The sequence below is a fragment of the Leptinotarsa decemlineata genome, unplaced genomic scaffold (assembly GCF_025532065.1).
Source record: "Leptinotarsa decemlineata unplaced genomic scaffold, Ldec_3_MD MMD2_tig00026307_RagTag_RagTag, whole genome shotgun sequence".
Classification (NCBI taxonomy): Eukaryota; Metazoa; Arthropoda; class Insecta; order Coleoptera; family Chrysomelidae; genus Leptinotarsa; species Leptinotarsa decemlineata.
This window is the reverse complement of record NW_027412681.1, coordinates 286,423-303,274: the sequence shown is the minus strand read 5'-3', so window position 1 is coordinate 303,274 and position 16,852 is coordinate 286,423. Positions and strand designations below refer to the sequence as shown.

General features: G+C 35.6%; 2 protein-coding genes across 2 annotated transcripts in view; one reads left to right on the top strand and one right to left on the bottom strand.

The window, feature by feature from the left end:
* The window catches only part of tou (bromodomain adjacent to zinc finger domain 2B toutatis), a 94,883-nt gene that overhangs the window by 1,187 nt on the left and 76,844 nt on the right, over positions 1–16,852 (bottom strand). Inside the window, 6 exon segments of the mRNA XM_074181326.1 lie at positions 66–431; positions 4,447–4,740; positions 6,805–6,926; positions 10,274–10,526; positions 10,774–10,952; positions 11,166–11,417. Coding sequence (XP_074037427.1) covers positions 66–431; positions 4,447–4,740; positions 6,805–6,926; positions 10,274–10,526; positions 10,774–10,952; positions 11,166–11,417 — 1,466 coding nt within the window.
* On the top strand, positions 13,573–16,196 carry LOC111518225 (uncharacterized). The gene is made up of 2 exons (XM_023174618.2): positions 13,573–14,564; positions 14,628–16,196. The coding sequence occupies exons 1-2, from the start codon at positions 14,264–14,266 to the stop codon at positions 14,975–14,977; spliced, it is 651 nt and encodes a 216-aa protein (XP_023030386.2). The 5' UTR covers positions 13,573–14,263; the 3' UTR covers positions 14,978–16,196.

Below are 16,852 nucleotides of genomic sequence, written 5' to 3'. Positions count from 1 at the left end.
CACGGAATTAATTTGTCACCTCAACCGCAACCAACTTGAATTCAATAAAAGTTCAATCAACTCACACGTGATGGAGCAACCTGTTCTTAATCGTCGACAAATCAACGGGCTCCTTGATGATCTTCTTGTACGTGGGGAACTGCCTCGTGTTGACGGGGAGCAGGAATGGCCACGCGTCGTCGTGGCACTCGAGATCCTCCAGCAGCGGCTTGCACTGCTCCAGCTCCTTCTTGTTCTGCTTCTTGGCCTGCTCGAGTCTCGCCTCGTTGATCCTCGCCAAGTATGCCTGCGCCCTGGCGGCTTCGGCGGCCTTTTCCGCCTCGCTCATCGACGACTGAGGACCGACGTTGGAGTTCGAAACGTCGCTAGGGCGGCCGCAAGCCGTCGGCAGGTCTTCGTTGGTGGTCGCGGAACTATGCGAGGGGGTCGGACTGGAAAAAAAAAACATCGAAATTCAAAGATTAAAGATTCTTATATTATATAGTCTGAGGAGAGGTCTACGTACAAGGAAAACCAAGTTCAGTGGACAACATGGTTTTAGTTGAGACTGTTATTGCAAGAAAATTCTAGTTTATTTACAATGAAATCGATAAGGGAAAGTACATAGTTTCAATATTATTTGACTTGGCTAAGGCGTTTGATTCAGTAAATAGTGACATAATGGTTAGTAAGTTAGTTATATTACATTGGAATTAGAGGATTCCTTCTGGAATGGTTAAAATCTTTCATGGAAGATAGGAAAATGGTAGTGACTGTGAATAATGCAGTATACGATATTCAATATATTATCCTTGGGGTACCACAGGGGTCCATTTTAGGCCCACTGCTTTTCTCTATCTATATAAATGATCTTCTGAAGTATATAAAACAAGGTTTCCAGAAATACTGCGGAGGAGTTAGAAAACAACATTAATTCAGTCATAGATGACATGATTTCTTGGTGTGATAGAAATCAACTAAAACTGAATGAAAGTAAAACAGTCCATTTAAGCTTCGCATTAAGGAAAACAGTGAAACTTAACAACATCCAACTCTGGGAAACAGCCAAACTCCTTGGTATGTTTATAGATAAAACCTTGTCTTGGGAGCCCCATATTGATCACATCTGCAAAAAATTGAATCAAGCAATGTTCGAAATATGACAGATCAGAGACGTGCTTAGTTTAGATGGTGTCAGGACTGTACTATTCATTGGCTTACTCACATATGGCTCAAAATATATTAATGTGGGGTTCTTCTGCGGGGGCAAAACGTGTTTTTATCGTTCAGAAAAGATTAATTAGAACTATCTTCAATATTGCGCCCAGGGATAGCTGTAGACCTGCTTACTGTAAGAACAAGATGCTAACGTTACCGTGTATCCATATATATATATATATATATATATATATATATATATAAAGGTCTGCTCCAAGTGAAAAATAATGTACCCAATGTGAGAGATGAATCAATAGTTCATAACTATGCAACACGAAATAGACATTTATTAACTATCTTTAAACATAAAACACCGACATTCAAGGAATCACTTGCATATAATCGAATAACATTATGCAATACCTTGCCTCAAGATATTAAAGATTTGCATATTATACCATTTAAAAAACAAATAAAGGAGCTATTAACTAATTAGGAATGGGATATTATAGCATAGAAGAATTCTTAGAAAGGGATACACTGTTATGATGATTATTGCTTCCACTGCATTTCTTTTACCATATTTGAAGATTAATGTATATTTATGTATACATATAGTTGTATATGTGTGTGGGATATTTTAAAAAATGGCAATAATTTTTTTTTAGATCGCTTTAGGGAAACAAAAGTTGACGGGTGATTATTAAACGAATGTAACTTACAACAAAATTTATTAAATGGTCAAAAATACTGAGTGCGCATATAAGCAAAACTAACAAAAAATATGGCTCTTCTTTGGCACCCCGAAAAAAAAATCATAATACAAAAAAAATGGAATCAGTACAAAGTATGGCCTCCACGCTGGTTTATTACGGCCCTACATCTATCGTGCATCGACAAAATGAGATTGTCAATGTCTTGTTGAGGTACATCTGCCCATTCAGCGATTAAAAGCTCTCTCAATTGAATCGTTGTGTGAATATTTCCCATATGCGGAGTAATTCTTCATTGAAGCATGTCCCACACATGCTCGATGGGAATCAGGTCCGGTGATTGTGCTGGCCATGGCTATACATCAACTCCTTCGTTGGTGAGCCAGTCAGTCACTAGACGCGCGACATGTGGACGAGCATTATCGTGCATTAGGTGGAAGTTTTCACCAACAGCACCAGCAAACGGACGGACGATAGGTAGAAGAATGGTGTCGAGGTACTGTCGAGCTGTGAGGGAGCGATTTGGAAAAACGAGATCGGTTCTGCCGCCGATCATGATTCCGCCCCATAGCATTACTGTACCACCTCTGTATGTGTGGACTTCCTGGACGTGTCTCAAACGTTCATTATTTCCAGGTCGTCTCCACAGTCTTACTTGACGAGAATCTGTATGACATCCAAATCTGGATTCGTCTATAAACAAAACTGTGGCCCAATCATTTGCATTCCAGTTTTGATGTTCTTGACACCACTCTAATCTTCTACTGCGATTGCCTCTCGACAAAGGTGGACATCTAAGTGGCCTTCTGTTGTGGAGATCTGCTTCATGCAGTCGATTTCTGACAGTATCACGACCAATTGTTACCTGGTGCGTCTGCTGCAACACGTTAACCAACTCAGGTGCTGTGATTGTCGGTTGTCTTCTTGAGGTTAAGACCAAAAATCGGTCTTGAACTGCAGTTGTAGCGCGTCCTCGCCCTGGATGTTGTTCGGCTGGACTGCCAGTTTCACGGAAACGCCGCCACAATCGACTGATAACACTTTGGGAGACCCCCAAACGAAGAGCTACATCATTTTGTCGCATGCCACCTTGAAGAAGCCCTACAGCTCTATTCATCTCAGCCAATGGTGAGTGATGGCGTTCCATGTTAAAGCACAATATTTCCAGTTTAATTGCTGAGCAAGAGCATAGAATGTACAAACTCGACACTTTCAGATTATTCATTTTAGCCGAAAACCTACAGTTTGTAAAAAACTTGATAAAAGATTAGTTACCGTTTTTGCAGGCTTTGTTCAACCCATAGAAATCTATAGGGTGGTCGAGTGTATCAATTTAATCGAAATTAAACGACCTCATGCATTTATTTTTATGATATTTAGTATGTTATAAAAATATCCCTAGACTTTTCCGATGTGTGTAGTTAAGTACCTGTCTTAAGTGTCCGATCTATGTTATACTGTGGACCGTTATTATTGTTCTATATAATTCTTACATTTTTCCTTTATGTCTTATATCATGGAAATGATCGAATAGACGAATAAAATTTTTATTATTATTATTATTAAATTAAATTCGGTGATTGGCATATGGTTGTGACTGAAAAAATTGAACACCTAAGAGAGTGATACGGGATATGGAACTTCCACAATTTCTCCCAATGTTGGGGATCACAAGTACAAGGTGTCTAACAGACGTTATTACCAACAACGAAATACGAAACCAGGCCACCACTTCAATCCTTTTCGAATATCATCAATTGAGTTGGCTTCTCATCCTAATTAAATGAGAAAATTATTTATGGACCTGCTTTAAAACAATCAGATGCTCTCCGACTACAGCGTATTCAGAATAGCTGTCTACGTTTCTCGTTTGGTATTCGGAAATATGACCATATATCCCCAGCAATGCAAGAATCAGGATGGTTGAATGTCGAGAAACTTAGAACTCTACACCTTCTAACCAACACACATAAAGTTTTGATAACTCGACAACCTGATTACTTACTGAAGAAGCTTAAAACATTCTCTACGATTAACAGCTTTACTACAAGGAACAGTTCAGTTCTAGTCATCCCCAAACACAAATCTTCACCCGCTGCTTCTCGTATAATGCACCCAAATATTATAATCAACTACCCTGTGAATTTCGATCATACACCATCGTAAACTTTAAAAAAAACGACTGAAGACTTATTCATCTCATAAGCCTCTTGTCCGTTCCCGACTTTGGCATTTCTAAAATGAATTTTCTAAAGTAAAGCAATAACTAAAATTTTTTGATATTGTTAACTCGACTTGTGTTCATATTATTTATCTATAGTTTCTCCCAGGTTGAGTTGAAAAACAGCCTTGGCTGATACTCCGCCTATTCACCATATACTGGAAGTTTATTTCTTTGTTTTTGTTATTGTTCCTGTATACTGTTTTATTTTATTTTCGTCTATTCCATTTGTATTTTTATGGTGAATAAAGACGTAATATTATTATTATTATAAATCAAATCAATGAACTCAGAATTCTCAGATTTTAAATAGAGAATATTACAAATATCTTTGATAATTTTTCCATCTCAATAGTTAAGCTGAAGCGTACTCACCTAGAAGGCGGAAGGTCTGACGACTCGCTGTCCCTAGTTGTAGTCGTGGGCGTCGTCGTCGGAGCTTTGTTGTTTTTGCGCGACGCCTTCTTGTGGGGCTTCTTCGCGATGCAGTTCGAGCAGTACCACTTGCCCCGTGGCGCCTTCTGCAACTGCGGCTGCATGCAGTCGGTGTGGTAGGCGCGCGGGCACAGCTCGCAGAAGACCAGCTTCGTGCCGGTCTGGGACACCTTGCGGCCACATACGATACAGTTCCTCTCGCCAGACGCCTTGTTCACGCACTCGTGGCAGTACCTGAAAGCGGCAATCATTTACATCACGACTCGTATACGCCTATCAATTGGTAATATTTCAAGATTCTCAAAAATCGAATTTCATACAGAAATATTTGTGCTGCTGTTGAGGGATATTTACGTCATTTTCGCAATCTGGCAAAAACGCACTTGCTACTTCGTCACGGCATAACATCTATGCTGTGATGTATCATTCAATATTCGTTTACTGTTATAAAAAAACACTAGACTTGCTAAAAAGTTCTCTGTTACCTACTCACTAACTCCCTAGTATTACACAAGGTACTTTCTTATTTGGGGCACTCCTTTTGCGTTGAAAAACTTTTCAAATTGGCGAGAAGAGGGCGCCACCTTCTGCTGTTTCAACAGGTTCTAAATTTGAATTTTTTTGACGAACTACTTCATTTCAAAAAGCCTAGCAGTGAAATTTACACTTTTTAGATTGCCTTGTCCCTCTGTATTGTTGGGTTTTGATTTTAAAGGATTTTGTTTCTAATTCACATATTGGCAACAGCGCCTATATCATGTTAAAATAATGTATACGTAGCTAGATATTCTACTTTAAAAACAGGAAATTATCTTTATAAATCAACAATAAAGGCAAAACATAAATTATAGTTCAATACCACCTCCACAAGCCACATAAACAACAGTTGTTTTGTTATTTATTCATATAGAGGAAGATAGGTTAGGTGCACAAAATGTCATATGTCACAGAATGTCTCGGAACTCGGAACATGAGTAAACAGAACAGCACGCCTCTGAAATAGGTCATCTTTGTTTGTCTCGTACAGGTAACAGATTCATTGTCCTTTATCAGATATATCCGATGTTGCCAAATGGTGAAATAGAAAAGAATCCCTTTAAATATTGAATGCATTATTTCATTCCTCTTTTTCAAGTATTTAAAAATTTTTTTTAAAGAAAAAGGTTTAAATAATAAGTTTAAAATGCGTTGTTTTAGAGCTCTTTTATGAAAACTACTTGATTTTCGTCAGGAGGAAAATCAAGAAAATCAAAATCGTTCTTGAAAATTTCAGTAAATAAAATCGTTTTTAAGAATTGCAATAATTAAAGTCGTTTTTGAGAATTGCAGTAATTGAAATCCCTTTGAGAACTATATCCAAATTTGATTTGCCTATTTACAATTTTATTTACTTTCGTTTCAAAATCGGATAAATTGTCCAGGTATGAAGGGATGGAATTATTTATTTTTCACTTTTAGTAGATCGTTTCAAAAGTTTTTCCGTTTTAATGTCATATGTTTTTGTAGCTTCATATCTCAATAAATATTTATTCGACACTGCCCCGAAATGGTCGACCTACAAAAATCTTTCACATTAAACAACCGCAGTTATTAACATAGGATATGAATTTTTTACGTAATTTGTTTATTAAATTATTTTAAACAAATAAAGAAATTCAATATTTTTGAAAAAATTTTTTTGCTATTTTGTTGTCTAATTTTAATTTTTAATTGTTTAAAATCGATTTTTTTATATTTCAATTGTTTAAATAATTAGTTAAGAAATAATTTTGCTTTTGAAAATCATAATTTACACTTTTAAATAGTTTGTCAAAAAAAAATTATTTATTATTCAATTGTTTATTAGTTTAACAATTTTTCATAACAAATATTGACCAACGTTATTTATTTTTCTGAAGCAGAAAAAAATTATAAAAACAGCTATATATAAAAAAGTGCCATAACAAAATTTTTATCGTATCGTATGATATAAGAAAGTATTATAATAAATAAAAATCTAGCATCAGCAATAACTTACACCATTTTTATGTTTTGTGTAATTTTTCTCTTTATTTTTATGTTCCTATGTCTCATTATCACATTATTACACATGTGGACATTTTCTTTATTGTGGAAAACGTCTGTTTTATGTATGTATATGTGTGCCTATTTGTATATATAGATTTTTTTTAGGTTTTAAATTATCTGGACTTAGTATATGCCTGTATACAATTTTATGATATTCACACACACGCTTTGTCGATACGATTCATACTGATCTGTCAAAAATCTATGTATATGTACAAAAATTCCACTCACCAATCGCCGTCCGGAATATTGTCCATTTTCGGCTTGAAGCAGTACGTGTGGTAACCCTTATCGCAGCCATCGCAAAGCAGCAGCTTGTCTTCGTTGTCTCCACTGTGGCAGAACTGGCAGTTCTGGAAAGTAATCAACAAAAAAAAATTGCGAGAAGTCTGACAGAGAATTATTAGGGAAAAAATAACAAGAGATCGATTAGCTTATGAGTTAGTATATGTACAGTCTGCGTTAGTTGAGGTTATTGCCAAGACAAAGAAAGGATGTTCATCTAGAATGATTATCGCCAAAGGCTTCGTTAATACTACTTCATTACTGTTATTGTGCTCTCAACGGACTGCATCCAAAGTATCGATACGTATGTACAACGTGATCCACTCAAGACGAAGACAATCCTCAAACTTTTCTCACTTTAATGTTTATTATCCCCGTAAATATGTTTAGTAGATATACTATGAGAGTTCGGGTACCCAAATGACTATTTACTCATAAAAAATCCAGCTTGTTAATTTTGTCACTAGATTTCCCAGATTTGGTCACAGGAGATTTGTCTGAAAAGTTCCCCCAAAAAATTACTAGATTACCTAAAAAGGTAACTAGATCCCCCAAAATATCATTAGATTTTCTCCCAAATTCATATAGTGAGAATACGGGCATCCCATATATATTTTTATAGGAGGCAATGACGTCAGCGTGGGACGTGCCTTTTTGGGGGAATTTAGTTTCCGTTTGAGGAAATATAGTGACTTTTTAGGCTAACCTAGTGACTTTTTGATCAAATCTAGTGACGTATTAGGCAAATGTAGTGACATTTTGGGAAAATCTAATGACTATTTGGGTAAAACTATGAACTTTTTGAAAAATCTGCTTACTAAAGTCCCCTTTGAAGAGGACAAAAAAAAATTAATGAATATTTTTTGGGAAAAATGAAAGTCAACCTTATTTTTTCAAGACCTCAAAAATATACGAAATTCAGCCTAACTCTGACATTTTTCAGAATAACTTGAACACAAAAATTCAGAATTCAATCTAAAAGATTTTGAATAATTTTCAACAGAGTCTGTATTACGTACGATTATTTTTAGGTCAACTTCCAATAGTCATTTGAATTTCAAATTTAGCGTCGAAAGTAAGATTTTTGTGGGTTTGAAAGTACGAATTACCAATATAATTATTGTTGATTCTTGTTTAACGGTTTTTATTCAGTAACTTTTTCTTCAACAAAAAAAATGTTCGAAGCCGTAACTATTCACATTTCCATCGACACCAGACTGGACAAAGTGAATAAGAGAAAAATGAATATGCGCTGAATGGGAAATGTTCCTCAATTTGGATTATTAGAGCAAATGCAAGTTTGAACAAAATAAAGTTGAGTTTAATTCATGAGTTTTTCAAATTCACTTTGAAAAGTATTCAAATTGATGTTTCAAATGTTGGGTTTTGATTTTTAAAGGGATTTGTTTCTAATTCACATATTGGCAACAGCGCATATATATTCTACTTTAAAAAAGGAAAATTATCTTTATAAATCAACAATTAAATTATAGTTCAATACCACCTCCTCAAGCCACATAAACAACAGTTGTTTTGTTATTTATTCATATAGAGGAAGATAGGTTAGGTGCACAAAATGTCATATGTCACAGAATGTCTCGGAACTCGGAACATGAGTAAACAGAACAGCACGCCTCTGAAATAGGTCATCTTTGTTTGCCTCATACAGGTAACAAATTCATTGTCCTTTATTAGCTATAACCGATGTTGCCAAATGGTGAAATAGAAACGAATCTCTTTAAATGTTGAATGCATTATTTCATTCCTCTTTTTTTTAGTATTTAAATAATTTTTCAAAGAAAAAGGTTGAAATGATAAGTTTAAAAGGCGTTGTTTTAGAGCTCTTTTATGAAAACTACTTGATTTTCGTCAGGAGGAACATTCCCCATTGTATTAGTATACAGGGTGTTCGCGGTCGTATAATCATAATGTTCCTTGTATTATATATATAAAAAATCGTAATTCATGAATGAAATGTGTTTATTTTCTATAATGTTATCCAATTTGGTACTGAAGAGCCTTAGGACAAGTGTCTTAAGGCGATGTATACCAGTGACGATGACAGTGTTCCATGTAAGTGCAATTTGTTACCATTCATTTAAAGTAGAACTCATAGGAATGATATCTGATTTTCATTCCACAACGAATATTTGAAATAAAAACTGAGTAGAGAAAAGTATCTTCTGTATAATTCCAGTGTTCATATAGAAGTATTTGTATCGAAAGAATTTTTTTCTTCCGTGTAATTCAATGTTTAAATGAAAGTAGCTGTTTCAGGAGGACTTTCTTTCAGTTTGTGTCTGAAAGGTACTTCTTTGCACGATCTTACACATCCATGTATAGAGTTACTTATTTTCAAATTGATTACTTCCTCCCTTTCTTTAGAAGATTCCCGTATCTTTTTTTTTGTATCAAGATAGAGTAGTAGAAAGCCAAAAACTTTCTTTCCAAAAAATGTCATGTCTCTTGCTAGCAAGTCCAAAAAACCCCCAAACATCAATCAACTCATTCAGCTGAGTTGGAAATTATTGAACTTTTGCGATTGTTCCTCAAGTGGGCCTGTATTTTCACAAAATAATCGTATTCACCAACAGGAAATATGTTGATATGTTTCTTACTAGTGAAAACACGCTCCAAAACTTCCTCGATGAATTTTTTTTAATCATATTGAATGTTACCTAAGACTTAACATAAGAAGCTTGCTTTCATTTTCCATCTGTGGCTATTTCTAATTTTTTCACACCATAAATTCCAACTATAAATACGGAACACAACTTTTCAGATAAGTAGCATGTGATTCATGAAATTAGCTTCTGTTGATGCGAATTAGGCGACTTCAATATTTAAATATTTCATCTGTAGTACAAAATTTCGCTAACACCTATAATTCTTAAAATATGTTTTTTATTTTGATTTTCTTTTGAACAATCAATCAAGGAGGTTACGTAAAGCGCCATCTGCCCGCGAATAGCTCAAGCGAAGTTGATTCTTACTGTTATTTTCTATCCATTCACTTTTATATTTTTATGCTTTATAGTTTTTATATTCTTATACTTACATTTATGTATTGCATGAGAATATTCATTATTATCATTTATTTCAATATGCAGCATATATATTATCACTTTCTGACTACTTTTTTACCCCAAAATGCTGAAATCATCAAAAGTAAAAGTGGGACCTAAAGACTGTAACACCCTGTACATTCATTGAGTTACTCATGAAAAACACGATTCAATAACAAATCCTTTGTCCCGTCTAAGTAAAAAACACGAGAGGAACGTCTCCATCTCGAGCGGATACGAAAGAAAGTACAAATATACATGTGAATATTAAAAAGAAAAAAGCAACAAGCGCCACCCACACTCAGATTGCTGTTATATTTGCGGGCATTAAAGACATTTGGAGAGCTCACAGCTTTCATGATGCTCTTGTCCCAAGCGATGGACGCCTCGAGCGAGTAGAGGCACATCGCAACCTGGGCGGACGTCGCACACCTGTTGATGGCCTCGCGCCACACACTCAAACCTTTCGGGATGTCTTCCGAGCCGCAGGCGGACGCCTGACCGGGCGTCGAGCCGCCCAAGCTCGGCGTCGAAGTGCTGCCGCCACCGAGGCTTCCCGACGCTCCGTCATGAGACATGGCGGCTAGGTTGGGGTCACCGGTACTGAAAGAGATGCAAAAATTATTATTTTATTAGTCAATGAAAATGGAGAAGATTATAAAAGAAAGAATGTATAGAAGTGCCAATGTCCTCATCTGTTGCTTGCTAAACGAAACGATAATTTCTAAAAAAACGCATGTGGTCCTTCGGGCCGGATCAATTAATATTATTATTGCATAAGACTTTTCCTTGAACATTGAATTATTTATTCATGCTTATTTTTATTCGAACTGACAAACATTTCACTCACTTGACGCCCAACGGTGGCTTCAAATACCTCCTTTCGATGTTCAGTTCAAGCGACGCCAATCTATTCTTGACTATATGTACAATTTGCCGATAAGGAATCTCGCCCAAGTCTCTGCCGGGGATTTTCCAACCCTTCACCTGCATACTGGCACTGGCCACTTTATCTTCCAAAGCCTCCACCTGCGATAAAAAAAATGACACAACATTAGTCTAACAAAATCATGACTGACAAGTTTTCAAGTTTCGGAGAGATCTCTTTCTCCCTGGACTTCATATATCGAATATCCGTCGCGGTATTTGCCAAGTACGTAGTCGCCCTCCGCAGAAATCCCTCCAAAGTAGGATTTACTGAAACAGACGTTTCTAACCTAACATAACCTTCTTCATACTGACCTGCTCGAGCAAAAACATGTCGACTTTCCGTGCGAGCGTCACACTCCACGCGCCGGGCTCGTCCGGAGTGGGGGCGTGGCCGTCGACGTACGTCACTTCGTCAGTCTGCTCGTTCTTCAAGTTCGTCAGCTCGCTGGCGCCCTCTTCAATGAACAACCTGCCTTTCCTCTCGTATACCGTTTGCATTACGCTGACAAGGCTGCGTTTCAGTTCGCGCTCCCTCACGCCTCTCATTTGCAGATTGTCGAGCACCTAAGGACAATTTTTTCAGAGTTACGATCACTTTGTGGGCGATTCCTTTTGAAAAATAATGAAAATAATATTTTTATACCGGACTACAACGAAATCATTGTGTACGGATAAACGAAACGATGATTTCTAAAGACTCATGTGGTCCTTCGGGCCGGATCAATGAATATAAACATTGCATAAGATCTTTCTTTGAACATTTAATTATAGTTTCATGATTATTTATATCATATTATTTAGTTTTATGATATTTAAAACTTATATCAAAAAATATTCTATCAATATGTATTAAATATATGAAAATTATGGCATAAAAATACTTTCAACAAAATTTCCACCGTTTTAATGTGCATGTATACTATCAAGCTAAAAATTTGTACAAAAAAGTGCCATTGCCAATTAACTGTTTATAATTATTTTTAATTCTGTCACAAATATGTATTGTCTGTATTTTAGGGTGACCTCAATGAAATCTTCTTCTATTCTCTTGTCTGTTACAATCGAACTCATTTACATCTCTGACCTGTCTTGATCCTAAGAGATGATACTTGAGACAAAATGGTGTGACCCATTCTCCATAAACACATTTTTAAAGACACTGAACTATCGTTTATAAAAAAAATTGTTCATACATTCATTGAGATCGCTTATGACCGTATTTTCTCAATAGTATTAAGACTGGCGTAGACCTTAAGCTCGCTTAATTTGTAAATTTTATATATAGGTTCCATGAGAAGAATCAATTTTTTGTATTCGTTGGAAAATGTTCTAATAGTACGGAACTGCAGTAACTAACGTTACTGCATAGTATAAAAACATAGGAAGTCTTAAAATACAAATTGTTCTCCATTAACAAACTTTGTATTTCATCTTTCCTCGAATTTTTACTCGGTACTTTGATGAGCTGTCGCGAATGATAGGAAGCGTTGTCAAGAACTATTACACTATTGGCATCCACCAAATTCGGGATCAATGTGTTTTCAACCCATTCCTCGAAAATATTAGCTTCCATGTTCTTATGATAGTCAACATTGCAGTCCTCAATTTTTTTTCCACATAATTTCAAAGAATTCGGAACCCATCCTTTACTTCCTCCGCAATGCACAATGATTAGTCGCGATCCTTTGTTTGCAGGCATGTTAGGCGTACACAATCTCGAACCATCAGTCCACCCTTTCGTAACTGTGTCGTGAGTGTTACACCAAATTTTGTCCAAATAGAAAATTCGCCGTTGTTTTTGTCTATATTTAGTTATTTGTTCCAAGTATTTGTTACGCAATTCCGCTATTCTTCTGTTTTTCATAACTGTTTGACGTTTGTTCATTATTTTAAATTTAAATCCTAGTTTCTTTATCCAATTCTGAAGAGTTTTGTCACAGCAGCTCACGTTATGGCCAGTAGTATTCAATTTCTTTCTTATGATTTCAGTTGTAGGAATCTCATTGCTTTTGTAACAGTCGTATATTGTTTTTTTTAATGATTTTATTAGATGAACATCTGAAGGTTTTGTTAATTCCGTATCACATCGCGTTTTGTGTTTATAAGGTTCATTTTTGATCATTTTACGTACAGTTGAGAAAGGAATTTCGGTCAAACCTGATGTTGCTTGTAGTAGTTTGTTTCCCTCGAAACCAAGTTGTTTAACAACTTGGACGCGCCAATGTATCAAACCAGGCAAAGATTCAGCTTTAAATTACCGCTGCTTTCTTCGTCGCTAGTTAAAGATTCCATTATTTACAACGGTCTTAAAATGTTCAATCACCTTCCTCAAGTTATAAGAACCATAAATGACCTTAGAGCTCTTAAGAAAGAGTTGAAAGATTTGCTCTCTGGGAGACCTTATTATAGCTTTGCAGAATTCTATGATGATAATTTTAATTGAGAAGACTAACTGTAATATCTACGGTATTTTATTGATTTCATTTCATTCAATTTAGTTTAAATTGATTTATTTACATTTTGTTGACCATGTTCTTATATCCTGAACGTTTGTTATTATTTACATGTCTCTTTTCAGTTCATGTTATAACCTACTTTTAGTGATTTTACTTTTGTGATTTCATGTATATGTTATTTATATTTCGCACAAGGCTTTGTCAATAAGAATTTATTCTTCAGACAATAAAGTATATTAAAAAAAAAAAAATTGAAATGTAGATTCTTATATACAGTGAAACATACTCTCTGTGTTTCAATATTCAAATGCATCCGAATCTTATTCACTGGTATCTCTTTTTCACATTGTTCACCATCGCTATTGGAATCACTAGACAGGAAAAAGTCTGCGTTGTTATCACACTCGTTATTACTATCAGTACTTGTCCAAGGACGCCACATTTTAAACAGATAACAAACATTTCAAGTAATTATAACCGCACCAATATCGAATTTCAACACTCAAATCGCGATCAGTTCCTGAATTGAACATTGACAACACAAAGTGTATAAACATCCTTGAGATCTACTCGTCACCGAGATATGACGTCAAATTTAATTTTATGACTCTTCAGTCAATCATATTACTTTGTTAGTAAAAATTATCCAACACGAACCACCAATTCTTCAGTCCACATGGACTATATCGCAGCGGCATCATTTCTTTGTATTGGTTTTTTTGGCCTTTAAGCACGCCGACAGCTTTAACTATTCGCAATACCGGTTACTTCGACTATACTTGAAGAAGAGGCTGTCACTGGCCGAACATCCCTGTAACTGAAGCCAGAAAATGTGAAGAAGAAGAAGTTTTCAGGTAGCTTTTGAAACAAGTTTCTTGATCCATTACCAGACACGTCAGAGATTGTGTTGCTGAAGGTGGTGACTAGAAAGAGTGAGATTGAAATTCAAGAGAGATGACAGCTAATTTGAATGTTGTCAGATGTCCGAGATCAGAACGTACGAGTGTTCCATATTTCACGTGGACTGAAATATCCATATTCAAGGAGTTGTTACAGAAATACTCGAATGATATTGAGTGTAAGAAAACAGATGAAGCGAGTAATTATAAAAAACTGGATGCATGGATAGATTTGTGCCGCGAATTTAATTTAAGGAGTTCCTATCACCGCAGATATATTTTTCATTTGAAGGGCCTCTGGGAGAATTTAAAAAAAGATGCTCCAAACTCAACTGACCATCAGTGTATCGATAATGGTAAGTACCTTTTTCTTTCTTTATTTACTTTTCTCATTAACCACAGATTATACGTCATTTTAGAAAGTAGACCTCAACATTCCTCAGATCATACTCCAGAAACAGATCCGGAAGCACAGGCTACGTTTAAAGAAGGTACAGAATGTTTGCAGTTGGAGGAGAAGAACAGAACGGGCAAAATTGCTTCACCTACTATGGAAGCAGTCCTCAGAAGGCAGCTGAAAATCGCCAATCTGAATCTGATAAGGGCCACTCACGAAGAACTTCAAAAAGAAGCTGTTCGTAAAGGAATATTATTCGAACTAGACAGAAAAAGAAAGGAGTTAGAAATAGAGATTATGAAATTAGATATTCTCAAGCGAAAGAAAGAATTGGATTCCTCTGAAAAGGGCAATTCATCCAAATCTAGTTGATAAGACTATTAGCTGTTGAAATATTTCGTATTAACATTAATCAGGAAGTCAAGTAATATAGTATAACAAGTAATAAGTATAATAGACAATTACAACCGATTTCTCCACCTTGGAAAACAGTACGATTTAGCAGTTTTCTGTAAGAGTATGACTTGGACTCAGTTATATAATGATCATTTATCATTTGTTTGAGGAGTAGTTAAAAGTACAATGGAACATACCAAACTCATTTCGGTCTCAGTAGTATTTGTCGAACTGCTGAAAAATATTTAATCGTTTCAATCCCTCCTTAACATTATATTACCAATAATATGAAGTGGCCAAAATAGTCGACTCATTCTATTCTTTTTCACGGCAAAGAAAATGAAATAAAATAAATGGTTGGAACGAAGAGTAAAGGCCAAAACTGAATACAAGAGACATTTGTCATTTTTGTAATCAACAATAGGCGCTTTTTGTTGAAACTAATCTTATTCCAGATTGAGGGCAGACACTATGTGGATGAGCACTGATTCTAGATAAAACTGGATTCTGTGCAGTCTTTAATGTTACATAATAACTTTTTTGAAGTTATACATAGTAGATCACCTGTGTCGGTTCTGTGACACAGCGAATTCAGCTAACAGAAGCAAGGTATAACGTTCGAAAACGATCGAAGACGTTGGCTGTGTCACAGAAGCGGCATAGGTGATCTACTATACACACTTAAAATTTATCTACTGGTTACCAACAACTATTCTGTATTATATTTTATTAATATTCATGATATGACTTTTCCAGTACTACGTAAAAAATGTTTTATTGGAATTAAAGTATTATTATGTTGTAATGTAATCCTTAAAATCATATGATTACTGAAATAAAAACACTTCATCAGAACATTTGTTTTCGTGTACAAGATTTAAAAATTTGATGGCAGTTTCTGAATTTTGATTTTCCACCATAAAGTTGGCGACGTCGATAAATAAAATATTGCAAGTCTTTCAACATTTTGACTACCTGTCATCAATATCGACAATTAAAATTACGCTGTCTTTGTCTATACAATCCGTCATCAATGTGTATCCCATGTACCTAGCAATCAACATCTCAGATTAATAATAATTGTGATTTTATTTGAGTTTCCGTTCTGATGTATATGTTTTCTGTTGCTCCGTTCGTACTTAGTTATGTTATAGTGTTGAATATGTTGTTTTTACTTACTATAAACATGTACACTTCTTGGGAAAATAAATCTTTATTATCATTATTATTATTTTTCTTACCCTGGTGTTTTCCGAAAGTATTTTCTATCGTAATCATCTTCAATGCTCAGACTTCGGTATAACTGTGGTCGCCTCTATTTGTGACTATATCGAACACTCCCCTTATACGATATTCTGTCAAAAATGGTCGGAAGAGTGACCGAAGGGATCAGTCAATGGAATTATCAAGGTAAGCACAGTTGCCTCTAATAAAAATATTTGCTTTCCCTAGATCTAGACCATCTATTTACCAAAAAAGCACGTAAAAGGATGATAATTCAAATTCATGTCACGAGAAATACAGTCCACTCACATTGATACTCAAGATCTTTGTATCTAGGGGCAACCATGAAATAACATTTATTTGAGAAACATGGAGAGTCGGAAACTCTTGTGATTGATATTTCTAAGGCCTTTGACCATGTGTAGCATGAGGATTTGCCGGCCAAACTTTGATGCTATGGCTGGTAAAAATCCACTGGATTGGGGTTTGCAGAGGAAGGACTTTGAACCCGATTGATTAGAGACTTATTTATAGACAAGGCAAAAGCTAAACGAATTGGAAATTGTAGCCTTCTGAAGGATATAGTAGAATCTGATGGTATCATTGGAATACGTGGCAACAGGACCA